The sequence below is a fragment of the Aegilops tauschii genome, chromosome 6 (genome assembly GCF_002575655.3).
Source record: "Aegilops tauschii subsp. strangulata cultivar AL8/78 chromosome 6, Aet v6.0, whole genome shotgun sequence".
NCBI classification, from domain to species: domain Eukaryota; kingdom Viridiplantae; phylum Streptophyta; class Magnoliopsida; order Poales; family Poaceae; genus Aegilops; species Aegilops tauschii.
In genome coordinates, this window is record NC_053040.3 from 389,741,629 (window position 1) to 389,756,552 (window position 14,924).

Below are 14,924 nucleotides of genomic sequence, written 5' to 3' on the forward strand. Positions count from 1 at the left end.
CATCCTCGAAGATGAGGTTTTGCATGTAGTCCTCGTCGACGGCGGACGGCATTTCCTCGAACAGGTTACGGGCGTCCGGGAGCCCGCCGGCCGGCGTCTGTCGCGCGCGTTTCCTCGTGCCGCCGAACGACGAGCCACCGACCACCGGGGTGGCGTTGAGGTCGATGGGCGCGGGCGCGGGCGTGGAAGGCGCGACCACGCTCACGTCGGGTGAGCACTCCCCGGAGAGGCGGGAGGCCTGCGGGTAGACGTGGAAGCCGGGGACCGGGTTGCAAGTCGACGCGCGGGGTGAGTCGGGCAGCACCATCCGAGGAAACGTCGACGAGCCGGTGCTGGCCGCGGCAACGGCGGCTTGGAGGACGCTGTGCTGGCTAGGGTTTACCCCTAGCATGTAGAGCGCCTCCCTCGTTGCCGCGGCGACGCGGGCGTTGGTGAACTCCTGCTGTGCGGCGACGACGGCGGCGGCCTCATCCCTCGCATCCGTGGCGTGCCTCCGGCCCTTCCTCTTGGCCAACTCCCTTGCCCGCTGTTCGGGCGTCAGCGCCTTCTTCGGCTTGGTCGCGGCGCCGGTCTTGCGCGGGGCACGAGGCTTGCCTTTCCCGGAGGGGGCGACGGCGCCGGACGAGGCGAGGGAGGCGAGGCCGGCAGCGGCGTCGAGGTCGAGGTCGATGGCGTCCTCCATGGCTGGTTGGGGGCAGGAGCGCGCGCGGGCGGGAGCATTTTTGGGGAAAATGGAGGGAATGTTGGTGGCTGCCACCGACCGGCAGGCCTGGGGAAAGGAGTAGGCGCGCACGTCCGTCTCGTGTCCGCGCAGACGCAAGTCCGGCTCAAAATTGGGTCTGGAATGGGTCGCACGCGGACGAAAAACGGACGCGCGTCCGTTTGGATCGTCGCGTTGGGCCGCCACTTTTGTCCGCGCCGATCCAAACAGACGCGGACAGACGAAATGGGTCGCCCGATTGGAGTTGCTCTAACGGTACAAAATCACTGCTTCGCACTGTGGTACAAATATTAGCTCTTCTACCAATTGAAAGCCAGCACGGAGAGCCGGTCACCTCTCATTAGAAACACCGACAAGTCGGCTAGCTATTTACATACGGTCGCAATCGGACACGACGGCAAATGGCAATCAACAATAAGATCAGGTTGAGGTTGTACTAGTACCCACTTTAACCCAGAAATAAACAGTTTTGCTAGAACTCATCTAGATAAAATTTAATTTGGTCTTATTCATCTTTTATAGCCACTGGATGTGATGCTATAAGATGCGTGTATGCTAACGTGGGTTGTATCCGTTCTTGTTTTCCAGGTGAATGAGACTCTCATCTAGATGAGTTCTAGGTACTCCAGAAATAAAAAGCTATAGCTCCCCAATCCAGACACAGCTTGATCACAACTTGGCATGCACACTGATCACTATCTACATCTTATTCGCCACGTCGGTGTCAAGAACTCACCATCGTGAACACACGATCGACTGATTCCTCGTTGATATTGATCCCGCTCGCCGTTGACTGACTCAGTCGTACGTCCTGGCACGGCGGCCGGCAGGCTCGCCGGCGGTCAACTCACGCCGTGGGCATGTCCCTGTCCGTCACGTCGTGCTCCCTGGTCAGGAGGTAGTTCTGCGTCGTCCACCCCGCCGACGAGGCGTAGTACGACGACGATGAGGTCAGCGCCGTGCTGGTCCCGGACACCGGCATCTCCCCGTCGTCGTCCCCGAGCACGACCGGCAGCGCGGGCCACATGAAGGCCGGCTTGGACACCGGCACGTCCGGCGGCGGCGCGGAGCGCGCCAGGATCTGCACGATGGCGCGCGCCCTCGGCCGCTCCCCGGGGTTCGGGTGGCTGCACGCGAGGCCCAGCAGCAGCAGCCGCTCCGCGTCGCCCTCGTCGAACTCCCCGGGCGCGAGCCGCCGGTCGACGGCCTCGAGGATGCGGCCCCCGCCGGCGCCGTGGAGCTGCCACACGCCCTCCAGCAGCTGGCTGCACCCGGCGGCGTTGCTGCAGGAGATGCGGCGGCCGGAGACGATCTCCAGGATGACGGCGCCGAAGCCGAAGACGTCCGACTCCCGCGTGGCCCGGCCCGTGTGGAAGCACTCCGGCGCGATGTACCCCAGGGTGCCGGGGACGCCGAGCTTGTCGGTGTAGGAGGTCTTGTCGGTCTCGAGCGCGCGGGCGAGGCCGAAGTCGCCGAGCCGCGCGTTGAAGGCGGCGTCCAGCATGATGTTGGACGGCTTGATGTCGCGGTGGATCACCCGCTGGTCGTACTCGTGGTGGAGGTAGTTGAGGGCGGACGCCACGCCGGCGACGATGTTGTAGCGGTGCCCCCAGGTGAGCACCGGGGCCTCCGGCCCGCCGCCGAAGAGGAGCCTGTCCAGGCTGCCGTTGGGCATGAAGTCGTACACCAGCAGCAGCACGCCATCCTGGTGGCACCAACCTGTATTAGAGAAATGTGAACAGTTAAGAGTTATATACTGTATCTTTTGTGAAGCCACATATCGCTCCCCAGGTCGCTCCCGCGGGCGGCCCGGGAGCGAACCCTAGCCGCCGCCAGCGCAGGCCCCTCCGGCCCCTCCTCCCTTCGCCGCCGCCGGCGGACGTCGATGGGCAAAGCCCGCGCGGCTCGGCGGCGGCGGGGCCCTTCCCTCCTCCAGCTCGAGCAGGGGCGGCGCGGGCTGTTCGTTCGGGCGGGGACTCGGCGCGGCGCTCGCGCGGGTGCGCGCACCGGCGAGGGTAGCCGTGTTCGGGACGGCGTGGCGAGGGCGCGCAAGGCGCGGTGCGGGCGCGTTCGGTTTCCGGCGGCGTAGACGGTGCAGGCGGCGTGTGACGGATCTGAGGTTGCGCCTCCGGCGGGTGGCGGCCGTGGGAGCGTCGTCGGCAGGCTCCAGGGCTGCGGCCTGGTGGTTTCTGCCCGACGAGTTTGGGCGGGGTTGCGGTCCCCCCTCCTGCCTCCTGGATCTCCGTCACCATCTGGCTGCGTCGGCCTCGGTCTGGGCTCCGGCGACGGCGTGCGTGCGCGTGGCGGCGCTCGGTTCCAGATGCGTGCGTGGCGGTTGTGGTGCGGGCGTCTCGGCGGCGCCCGATCCAGATATGAAGGCCTCCGTCTACTTCAACCAGGGCTGCCTCCGATGGTCCTGCTTTGGGCGGCCTTTGTCGCCGGAGTTGTACCTGTTTGGCGGCTGGAGGTGGGAGGTGGCTCCGGAGAAATCCGAGGCCAGCAGTGCTGGCCACGACGGCGGCGACGCCCGAGAGCGCCGTACCCTTCTTGTAGGCGCCGTCCAGGTGGTCTCCTTCCCCTCTTCCTTCCACCCAGCTCGTATGACGGGCGAAAGCCCAAATCCTTGCCGGATCGAGCGACAGCGGCGCTCCGGGCGTCGTCACCCTCTTGGGGGTGTCGTTCGTGGTGAGCTTGGGGTGGATGTGATGCTTTGGTTGCTTGGCGGCGGTTGGTGGCGTGGTCGGAGTTCGTCTGGTGGCGGTGCGTTGGCGCTCTGCCGCCTATGTGCTCAGCCTCGGAGTCCTTCTTCCACGGTGCTTGGTCTTCAGCAGCCTTGCCGGACTCGGCGGAGCGGTGCTTCATCCTACTCATTGATGGCGGCGTATCTCGGCGGCGTGGCGCAGTGGAGATTCGGCGTTCGATGTGTAACGATGGACTCGCGCAGGAGGACGAAGCTGTCTGGTGTCGTGGTGACGTCGATGGCTGAGTGGCCAGATAAGGTAGAAGCCTCAATATTTGCTCTGAAGACGGACCTGTGGAAGATGGCGGCGACGACACACGAGTGCGTCGGACCGGTTTGTGCCCCAGACCCGGTATGTGGCTCGGCTGGGGCTTCCGACTTTTGATGTTAGGCTTAGGTGAGTGGTCTGGGTAGTGGCCCAGCTAGCACCCCTTCATCATTTTGATGTTAGGCTTAGATGAGTGGTCTGGGTATGTGGCCCAGCTAGCACGCCTTCATCATTTGGATAGGAGTAGGGGCATATGTTGCCAAGATGGCGGATTCAGGCATATTGTTGTAATACTTTGTAAGGTCCTCGAGAATAATCAATAAAGTGGCCGCATGCATCTCCCAGAGATGCAGAGGCCGGGGGTCATCCTCCTTTTCTAAAAAAATACTGTATCTTTTGTCCAAGTCAGACATGAGTGCTGCTCACTTTGCCCGGCATACTTTGCAACCATACTACCACCAAACAGTACTTCAGAATGTTTATTAGTTATCCCAAAGCCAGTAAAGCATCAAGTACTGTAGACGGGTCAAACATTGCATCGTCAAATTGGCATCCGGGCATTTTGTCATATGCATTGCTTGCAGTTCAATCATGATCCCAAATCCCAAACCATATCATATTAGCAACAAACCTTCACTAGCTAGTCACTATTTGGGTGCCAACTCCAACTGGAGCCGTCAGCTTGAAATCTATACCAGCAGTACTAAATTCTTGGTAAGGTAAGCAATTGCGGGTTTATTATAGTTGTTTTGTTAAATTAAACCATCAGTATCTCGCATCTTTATCCTTTGATGAAACGTAATCTGAAAATGCCCGTACTTTTGTCTATCCATAGACGGCGTTTGACATTTCCGACTTACATGAGCAGCTCATTTTTCACGCGACCAATTTTTTTTTTTGGCATAATCAAAAGTTCACTTTCATGTGCTAGCCCTTTTGGCAACGTCTTTTTAGTCTACTTTTATCAGCACTATTGCAAAAAATAACTAGACGTTTCCGTACAAAAAATCTAGGCATATCCTATGATGTACTCCTACGAATTCCCTGCAGAATCTCTGAATCAAGCACTCTAAAACAGAGCAGTGATGAACGGAAATCTTTGATTGAGAGATGAGCAGAGAAAGAAACAATTCCTTACCGAGGAGCTTGACGAGATTGCGGTGGCGGAGGAGGTTGATGATGCTGAGCTCGGCGAGGAAGTCCTCCTGCCCCTTGGTGTTGGCCCCGGAGAACTGCTTCACGGCGACCTCCATGCTCTGGCCGTGCTCCCCGACCACGGTGGCGCGGTACACCACGCCGTACCCGCCCTGCCCCAGCTTCATCTTCTCGTCGAAGTTGCCCGTCCCTTTCCTCAGCTCCTTGTAGTCGAACTCCTTGGGCACCCCGGGGATGCTCGCGAAGTTGATGGTGCTCCGGACAATCGAGCTCGAGTCGTCCCCGATCCTCCCCCGCCTTTTCTTGATGTACAGGCCGGCGAACAGCCCGAGCGCCAGGGCGAAGGCGCACGGCACGCCGATGGCCAGCCCGAGCTTCCAGCCGGAGAGCGGCTGCTTGCCGGGGCTGCTGCCGTCGGGGAGAAGCTCCACCGTCATGTCCCAACTGTGCAAGCAGTTGAGCTGGTACAGCACGCCGGTGGACGCCGAGAAGCCGAAGTATGCCGTCTTGCCGAGGAGGACCTTCGAGAGGTCCAGCGGCGCGTCGAGCACGGGAGTGCCCGGCCTGCTGCCGTTCTTGGCCATGTACACCCACACGTGCCTCGCCGTGCCGTTGTACTCGATCCAGACCATGTGGCTGCCGTCGTCGTTGGTGTTGTTGGTCGCGAGGTCGATGCCGAAGGGGGTGAGGGAGGCGGCGACCTTGGACCGGACGCCGTTCACGTCGAGGCCGACGTGGTTGTCGTCGGGGTCGTAGGACTGCTTCACCGTGTCCAGCTCCACGGCGGCGAACCCGTTGGCGGCGCTACCGTCGGTGGACGCGTTGGTGAGGCCAAGGTAGCCGCCGTGGCTTCCGGGGGGCGGTGGGGCGCCGCCATCGGACGCGATGAGGAACGCGAACCCTTCGCCCTTGACGGACGGGGTCGCGCGGAAGAGGTTGACCTTGAACACGGTGGAGAAGGAGGCGACGCGCCGGCCGTCGGCGCTGGTGTTGGACGCGTTGGAGGCCCAGAGCACGTAGGCTCTGGGGTACATGACCCGGCCGGTCTGGTTGATGAGGAACTTCTCCGGGTCGTTTCTGGTGTCCGGCGTGATCTGCAGGGCGTTCCCGTTGACGGTGGCGTTGCCCAGCACGGTGAGGTTGCCGGGGAGCTGCCGCAGCGAGTTGCCGAAGGAGGGGAAGGAGAAGGTGCTGAACTCGCTGCCGTTGCGGATGCTGGTGAAGGCGGTGGCCTGGGCGCGGGCGGCGGGGAGGAGCGAGCATGCGGAGATGGCGTAGAGCAGGAGGAGGACGGCGAGGCCGGTGGCGGCGCGTTGACCGCGGCGGGAAGGCGCCATGGGTTTGGGTCGTCACGCTCACGCTTCGCTTTCTCAGGGGAAGAACCGGAGAGGTGAGGGGAGATGGCCAGAGCAGACCAGGTGGTGGAGAAATGGAGGGAGTCGTGGTGTGCATGCATCTGTACAAATAGAGGTTTTCGGGTTGGTAGGTCTTCACTCGTCAGTCGTGAGTACCTGGATCGGACTGCCGCCTCCGTTTTGTTCCTTGTGTGTTGGTGTACTCATGCACATTTGCTGTTTTGCGATTTTGTTTCTTTCAATAAAGGGTCTTTTCATCACTGAACTTAATGAAGCATGGTTTCTTTGGCGTATCTATATCCATATTTGTATCTATACTCTTTATCTCTATCTATATCTCTACTCTACTACTCTCTGTCCTTATCTTTATCTCTACCTACTTAAAACATACGTAAGGTTCCTTTTCGGCAGAATTCTTCATCAACCGCTTCCTCCCCTCTCATTACGCCCCTCCATCGGGTTTTTTCGTCCAGCCGGTTTTATTGTTCCACCATGCCTTTTGTCCGTTGTTTCATCATAATTTACCTACCTTTGACGTCAATTTCACGTATCACCGCAATTTATTTACCTTTGTATCAATTTCATAATTGACGTACCATGCATGGCCCAACCTATCAAACTATGAGGGCGCCAACGCCAAACTTTTGATTTTGATAAGTAAATCACAGGCATGATTTGATAAATATTTGTTTACACAATCATATTAATATAGACAGGTAAATCATAGGCTAACATAATTGAATATTTATAACCTGCTGCAACACACATGACAATTATCTAGTACTACCAATATATGAATACTCCCCACCCAATCAAGAAACGAGACGAGACCGTTCCGAACCTCCTCCCGCTCGGCCCCATGTCCCCCCCCCTCCCCCCCCCCCCCCCCCCCGCGGGCGGCCCGGGCGCAAGAACCCTAGCCGCCGCCCCCAGACCCCATCCTCCTTCCCTCCCGCCGGGCAGGTGGCGGCGGGATCTTCCCTCGCCTCCCTGGAGCAAGCCCGCGGGGCCGGTGCGTCGGGCGGGGCGCGCTGGCAGGCGGCGGTTAGGTAGATACCGTATCATGTAATTAATATATTCCCTAATATCAACATGTGTTGCACATATGCTTTTAGTAGTAGAACAAAAAGAGTTCAAGACACCCAACCTTTGAAAATCAATGATGTACACCGGCACAACAAATGCTCACAATCGCTCATGTTGATTAAAGACATTCTTGGCCGCTTGCTCCATATGAACACACTTCACCATAAGCTGGTGTCGATACTTCAGACAATTTCGACACCAGACCCGACATCCCTAGCTTGCCAGGGACAATGCATCAAATCATGGACGCCTGCAAAAGTTGGTGTTTGGGTGTGGGTGCGGGAGCTGGATCGCCGGTGCTAAAGGAGAGGTGATGATTATGTGGATGGCAGGAGCGGGGGCTCGCGGAGGAGACAGCTCGGGCAGACCAGGAAGCTGAGGCGGCGCGACAACAAACATACGGTTAGGCCGGTGTAAGAGGTCAGGTCGATGTGTTGGGGCGACACGGGGAAGAAGAAGGCTACGTGGCAGGAGGAACGGGAGTGGCGGAAAGGGATTCAATATGAACTCAAGCATAGGTGCTCCCATAACCTTGCCTTGTCATTTTTATTTACTCTCCTGTTCCACACCCCTACTATGAATGGGAAATGAGGCGAGAGAGGTTTTCTTTCGGCTGGTTCAGATCTCGTAAAACCAAGATATTCCAAGCAAAGTTTGCGGGTCTTAATTATTTTTTTGGCAAGGAACAAGAAGACTAAATCCGTCCCTGAAACGAATCCTGCGTAAAGCACACACGAAAACGAAAGCTTTTTGTATAGAAACGGAAGGAAGGAAAGGCGAACGAGTACCGACAGTCAAGTGGCCATTCATTATCTTGGCGTTTAAGAACTGGATCCGGGTTAGTAGATTAAGATGCTGTGCTGTGCTGGTGTGGCCTCAGCGACGTCTTTGTTCCCATGCAGACCATATGGGCCAGTAGTTCTTTATTCCCGTTCTAATCCCACGGTCAAACTTTGAATCCACGGCGATCGCCCCGTGCCTTGCGCCTTCCTCCCATCCTCGGTCAAATCCTTGTGCAGTGCTCTCTCCCTCTCTCTTTTCTCAAATCTCCTCCATGGCGACACGGTCGAGCAAGCAACGGAATACGCGTCGCTACATTCTGCACTACGTACTTACATGCCCAGAGAGATGATGCAACGGAGCGGTGCCGATCCTGTCGCCGTCGTGTGCGCGTTCCGTTCGGATGACCAGACCAGACCGAAGGTGGTTAACTCTTCTTCTTGTGTAAAACAAGGGGTAGCTCCTTTCTCTGACGCCGCCAAGTGTAGATAGCTTCTGATGACTGAGTTCTGAATTCTGATGCGTGACGGATTCATTGCCTGATGGCCGAGGAAGCCTGGTTCTCCCGATGCTTCTGCGGTGCCTGCGGGCACGAGCGAGAGTTTTCTTGCGGCTCTTTGGTTAGTGTGGGCTGCCGATCGATCCCTGCGTCAGCGAACCGCATTTGAAATTGCAAAACTGACGTAGTTGCTCATGACGTTTGTTCCTTGCTCCTGAGCTTTCGCGCCGTTGTTCTATATAGTGACAACAGTAGTATGGGAAAGTGTGTACTACGTGCGTTTGCTCTGAAGCTTGCCATGGCTGTGCAAGTTCCGGCATGATCATCTCTGAAAAGACTTTTGGAGGATTTCTTTTCCTGCGATGGTCGTTTGATTCGTATGATTGAAATCGTTATGATTTTTTTCTTAGGATTCATTTGTATTACATTTTGGAGCAAAATTTTCCTCCACTCAAACCTCTTTGTTGGGTTTCTTTATTTTTCTTGTGCTATCAAACATTCTTCCAAATCCTGGAGGGTACAAGAGGACATAACACTCTACTCCTGCGTTTTCCTATTTCCGCATTTTCAGAATGCTACTAATCAAAGAGGTCCTAAACTCAATGGCATGTTCAGCTTGTTCTGAAAGCGGGCTTGATATCTGTGGAGAACATGCATGCACCTGCTGCTTTGGTCGGCAACAAGATACTCCTCGACAAGAGGGAGTGAGCAAAGTTCAAGAGCATAAACAGAGTGGCAGCCTTATGATATTTCGGATTACCCTTCCGTCATGGAAGGCGCCAGCGTGAGCTTCAGGAGGAGTATTCATTCTGATCCCCTGATACAGTTAGGTTCTCTCCGGAATTACTCCTATGCCAATCCCTGCAAGACAGCAACTGAAGAATTTATAAACCTATCAACTGTGTATTAACAATTCAGTGACAGCTACCGTGCGGCATTTCCCAAAATTTGAATAACAAAATTTGGTGACAGCTCAGACTCACGTAGGTTGGTTTAACTGGTCAACTTATGCCATCACCCTTGAAGCCCTCTGCATATTGAGTTCTCTTTTCTTTTCTCAAGGGACTCAAAGTCTTGCACAGCCAATTGACAGTATTGAATGATTAATGGCTAACCATCAACAGCCAACATGTGTCCTCTATTCTGGTAAGATAAGCAGCAGCTTTCCCTGTGGACAGCAAACTATTTGTCTCGGTTTGCAACCCAACCATATTTTAGCATATTACCGTTAATTAAATAATCAACTAACATTAGATGCTTCGATGACTTGCCATCAAGCTGCTCCCTATCTGCTCAGATTTAGCCGAATTCGCCAACTTCGGCACTATAACAATTGAAAAAAGCATATACCCGAGTCCACCTTATGTTTCTGCGAAATTTGGGTATGAACTATCAAGAACTGTGACAACCAATTCAACAAGAAGGGCATATGGAATTATCTGGCAGTGTGATTAAACCTGTCAAAGAAGCCAAAACAATAAGCTAGCCAACCTCGCAGTCTTGCTCATCCCCTGGCAAGCTGACACGTCGTAAACATATTTAATCATTTGTTTAGCATACATATTGATTCATTTTCAAGTTTAATCGCGTATTTCCCTGCGTTTCTGTTGAATATTTATTAGACAGATTTCCGTTTTATATTGCTTCTTTGATACTCCAAGAAAGGGCGAATTGTCGCCAATTTTCATAAACACCAACTGCTCTCTGATGAGGTGTGAGTAGTCCACCTTAGACTATGAGTTTGTATTACTAGTAGATGTATACTCATCTCTCTCTTTGTACTCTAATGTCTACTCCCTCCGTTCCTAAATATTTGTCTTTCTAGAGATTTCAAATAATGACTACAAACGGAACAAAATGAGTGAATCTACACTCTAAAATATGTCTATATACATCCGTATGTGATGACCATTTGAAATCTCTAGAAAGACAAATATTTAGGAATGGAGGGAGTAGATACTATAAGCCACCGAACATGATTACGACCATCTATGTAATTCTTGTTGTGAATCTTTTGATATTTGCTGAACTCAGTGGTATGTTCAAGTTTGTTCTGAAACTGAGGTTTCTATTTAAGGCAAACATGTATTCCGGTCATCGGCGGAGCTTAGTGCATTGCTGGGGGGCTGTGGCGCCCCCAAGATTGGCACATGCATGCTTAATTAATTTGGAGAAAGTGCTTAGATTATGAAGTTTTGTGTGTTTGCCCCCCACCCACCCCCACCCACTAGTCCATATATTCTATTTGGCCCCCCAAGGAACTTGGTCAAGCTCCGCCACTGATTCCGGTTGACAACAAAGGACACCATGGGTTAAATGAAGTAGCAAACACTTCGGAACATAAACAGATTAGGAACCTTTAAAACGAAAATACCCAAATGAACCTTTGGTCTAGGTACACACTAATTGTTAAAAAAAAATCAGAAAATGTCAAACAATTATGTAACTTTTTTGTAACGAATATGGTCTAGTGTTATACTACTCACATGTAAAGTTTCGAAAAGAAATGACTCATGTGGTCCTCTGTGCGAAAAAACAAAACCGTTTATACAAAAGTTAGTATTCAAGTTTTTTGAAGTTGCAATTTTGTTTCTTTGGCCCAGAGGAACACCAAACTCATTTCTTCGCGGAACTTTATATAAGAGTTGAACATTCCACAATGTTCGCCACAAAAAAGTTTGAGAATTACTCCTATTCTAATCCATGCAAGACAGCAACTGAACAATTTAGAAGCCTATCAACTGTGTAATAACAATTCAGTGACAGCTTAGACTCACGTAGATGGGTTTAACCGGTCAACTTATGCCACCTGGCTTGAATACCTGCAGAAGTCCTCTTTAGTTAACAGCAGCTGGCCCGCCCTCTACACATGGAGCTTTTCTTTTCTCAAGGGATTTGAACTTATTTGACGCTGACCGAATAGCCAGTTGACACTAATGAATGATTAATGGTGGTTCACCATCAGTAGCGCTGCATTTTTCCCGTGAGGGATGGGCTACACGCGGGGATGTGCCTTCAGTTTCTGGTAGACTAAGCAGCAGCTTTCCTTGTGAACAGCACACTAGTTGTCTCAGTCTGCAGCCGAATCATATTTTACAGTAGCATATTAACACTAATTAAACGATGAACCAACATTTTTGTTGAGGGGAAATGAATCAACTAATATCCCCCCATCCATATAAGAAACACTTTTTTTTTAAAAGGAGGACGACCCCGGCCTCTGCATCTGGACGATGCATACGGCCATTTTACTAATTATTGACACAAGACCTTAAAGAGTCATACAACAATAAGCCTAAAGCCACCAAACTAAGCAATATCTGTCGCTATCCCTATCCAGTTGATGTAGGGGCGCTAAAAGTCTTGGCCTAATACCAAACAGACCTCGCAGCCAAACCTAACATCTAAGACTTGAGGTCCCAACTAGGACGCCTACCGGGTATGAGCACCCATGAGTCTGGCGTGCTTCTCAACCAGGACGCCTGCCGGGTATGAGGCCGCCGCAGCCACCTGCCACCAATCCATCTTCAGAGTTGTACTGCTGCATCAACCTTGCCCGATCTAACTGCCGCCGACGCCACCATGACGCGAAACACTTGAGTAGAGACAGGTTTCAATTTTGAAGTTTTGTAGAACCGGAAAAACATTCTATCTTACCCAGATTCAGCCGGGTGAGAACAACTGAAGAAGTACCCCACCTCGAGTCCACCGGGAAGTTGTTGTAGGAACAAAAAAGACAGTCAACAGCTGGGCAGTTCATGTAATGTAGAGATCTAAAAGCTCTTATATTTTTTCACATAGAAAGTAATGAGGTACTTAGAGCATCTATAGGTGGATATGTCAAATATAGCCGGGTTAAATAGATGGATTTGGGGGCTGTTTGGTTGCCACCCTGAGCTCGATTGCCTGGCCGGAGCCCTTGCCTGTAACCTGCCTGAGGTCTGTTTGGTTGGTGTCCTGACAGTTTAGCCTGAGAATTATTGCCTGTGCAAAGTTGCCTGTCTCAGGCCTATGAAATTGGACGCCTGAGCATGGCCGCGTCTCCTCCCTTTTCTGCCTGAGCACCTACAATAAAATACTACTTTGAATGCAACTCAGGCCACTTGACAAGCCAAACACAGCATGTACACCGTACATGTTCAGGCGTGGTTTCAGGTTATCAAGCAAACACTGCCTGTATAGAAGATGTGCCTGATCAGTCAATTTATGATACAACATCAGGCCACACTCAGGCATGAGAAAAACTCAGGCATGCTCCTCAGGGTTGCAACCAAACAGCCCCTTGGCCTCGGGTGGCCCCTTCGTCAGTACTATGTGACGGGTGCGTCCATATCCGCCTCATGTTTGGGATGGATATTAAGGGCGCCGGTCAGTCTGGATGTTTGAGCCCGTTTAAGGGAACCATCTGGGTCAAAAATCATGACTGGACGGCCCGTCCAGGCATATGAGACGAGTTTGAGACGCTCAGTTGTAGATGCTCTTACTCAACAATTGCCTCACTGTAGGTCATGCTGAGGTGGAATATGATATAAACACGTAACTAGGGATTGTCTCCCTTGCCGATTCCAGTTGAAAAGTCATGGCACGTGCTACTACTAAACTTACTTCCAAGCAGTAGTTGTCCATTCGCCATCTGACTGATAAAATGAGTTCTGAAAGAGCTGATCGGCAGAATTGTACTTCCTTTGTCCGGAAATATTTATCGTCAAAATGGATATAAATGGATGTATCTAGAATTAAAATACATCTAGATACATCCATTCTTCGAACAAATATTTTCGGACAGAGGGAATACAAGAGAGCAGGGAGGGCTTGGCTACAGGTCGCGGGTGAATAATGTACATCTTTTTTAACACAGTATAATCACAGATACTTACATATACTCATTCATATAAAAGCATGCACGCACATCTTATCTCTGTGCTAACCATGTGACGTTGCACTGATGTAAAAGGCACGTAATATGCGGTATGCAGACAGTGTCACGGTTCTAGCATGCAAAAACAAGTATTCATACCTTATACATGTCCCAACTGCTTTTTGGCGGGTGCATTACCTAATGATGTGCGGTTAAATACAAAAAGGTACTCCCTCCGTCCCATAATATAAGAACGTTTTTTACAGGCTAGTGTCAAAAACGTTCTTATATTATGGGACGGAGGGAGTAGACATCATCCTCAACTCGTGTCAAATCAGCGAGTAGCCATGTTGCTCTGTACTTCACCTTAATATTCCGTAGAAAATAAATTAACGAGCGAACAGTTGGGTCCAGTAGTTTTATACTGTATAATTTACGTCCATTTGTGGATGGATGAGTGACGTGTTTGGTAGGTTGCATAAAGCTCAACCAGATCCGGGCGGGATGAAAAAGGGTCGTTTGGTTGCATGTAAGGAGGGCTGACTCTCATCGGCACGAAACTTAAAGCACCCGAGAGCCTGGCTTGTCGGGAACGCTCGAATCGGCCGTTTCCAGCCAGCCAGTCTGACTCGGGTGCAAAAGCTGGCCCGGCGTAAGGCGCGGTGCAGGGGGAATTCGTGCGGAGATGGCGGGAGAGGTAAATCGACGGTGGCGGGATGGCGCGAAATATACCCTCACCCCCCCCCCCCCATTTAATCGATCACCCATGGCTTAATGAAAAGAGCACCATTTGCCAGACTTGTGCAGACCTTCGGGAGCAGGGGGACTGCTACAAGATAGCATCCACACTAGTGTGGAAGAGCAAGTAGCCATGTTCCTCCATGTCGTTGGTCATAACCAGAGGTTCATGGTTATGCACAACACCTTCAGAAGATTAATGGAGACCATCTCTAGGTACTTCAGGCAAGGGCTCCGTGCTGTTGGGGAACTCAGAGGAGAAATGTGTTGGGGAACGTAGTAATTTCAAAAAAATTCCTACGCACACGCAAGATCATGGTGATGCATAGCAACGAGAGGGGAGAGTGTGTCCACGTACCCTCGTAGACCGAAAGCGGAAGCGTTAGCACAATGCGGTTGATGTAGTCGTACGTCTTCACGATCCGACCGATCAAGTACCGAACGCACGACAGCTCCGAGTTCAGCACACGTTCAACCTGATGACGTCCCTCGAACTCTGATCCAGCCGAGTGTTGAGGGAGAGTTTCGTCAGCACGACGGCGTGGTGACGATGATGATGTTCTACCGACGCAGGGCTTCGCCTAAGCACCGCTACAGTATTATCGAGGTGGACTATGGTGGAGGGGGGGGGGCACCGCACACAGCTAAAAGATCAACAGATCAATTGTTGTCTTTGGGGTGCCCCCTGCCCCCGTATATAAAGGAGCAAGGGGGGAGAGGCGGC

At 52.5% G+C, this 14,924-nt stretch overlaps 1 protein-coding gene across 1 annotated transcript; it reads right to left on the minus strand.

Annotated features, from left to right (window-relative positions):
• Window positions 1-1,307: 1,307 nt before the first annotated feature.
• LOC109779552 (probable L-type lectin-domain containing receptor kinase S.5) lies at window positions 1,308-6,328 on the minus strand. Its single transcript, XM_020338176.4, has 2 exons — window positions 4,868-6,328; window positions 1,308-2,440 (listed from the first exon to the last, which is right to left on the minus strand). The coding sequence occupies exons 1-2, from the start codon at window positions 6,219-6,221 to the stop codon at window positions 1,569-1,571; spliced, it is 2,226 nt and encodes a 741-aa protein (XP_020193765.1). The 5' UTR covers window positions 6,222-6,328; the 3' UTR covers window positions 1,308-1,568.
• Between the last annotated feature and the right edge of the window lie 8,596 nt (window positions 6,329-14,924).

Excerpts from the sequence above, each read along its gene's own strand:
- LOC109779552 (XM_020338176.4), bottom strand. The coding sequence starts at position 6,221 with ATGGCGCCTTCCCGCCGCGGTCAACGCGCCGCCACCGGCCTCGCCGTC. Across the intron at positions 2,441-4,867 it reads CAATCTCGTCAAGCTCCTCG|GTTGGTGCCACCAGGATGGC; the intron begins GTAAGGAATTGT and ends TCTCTAATACAG.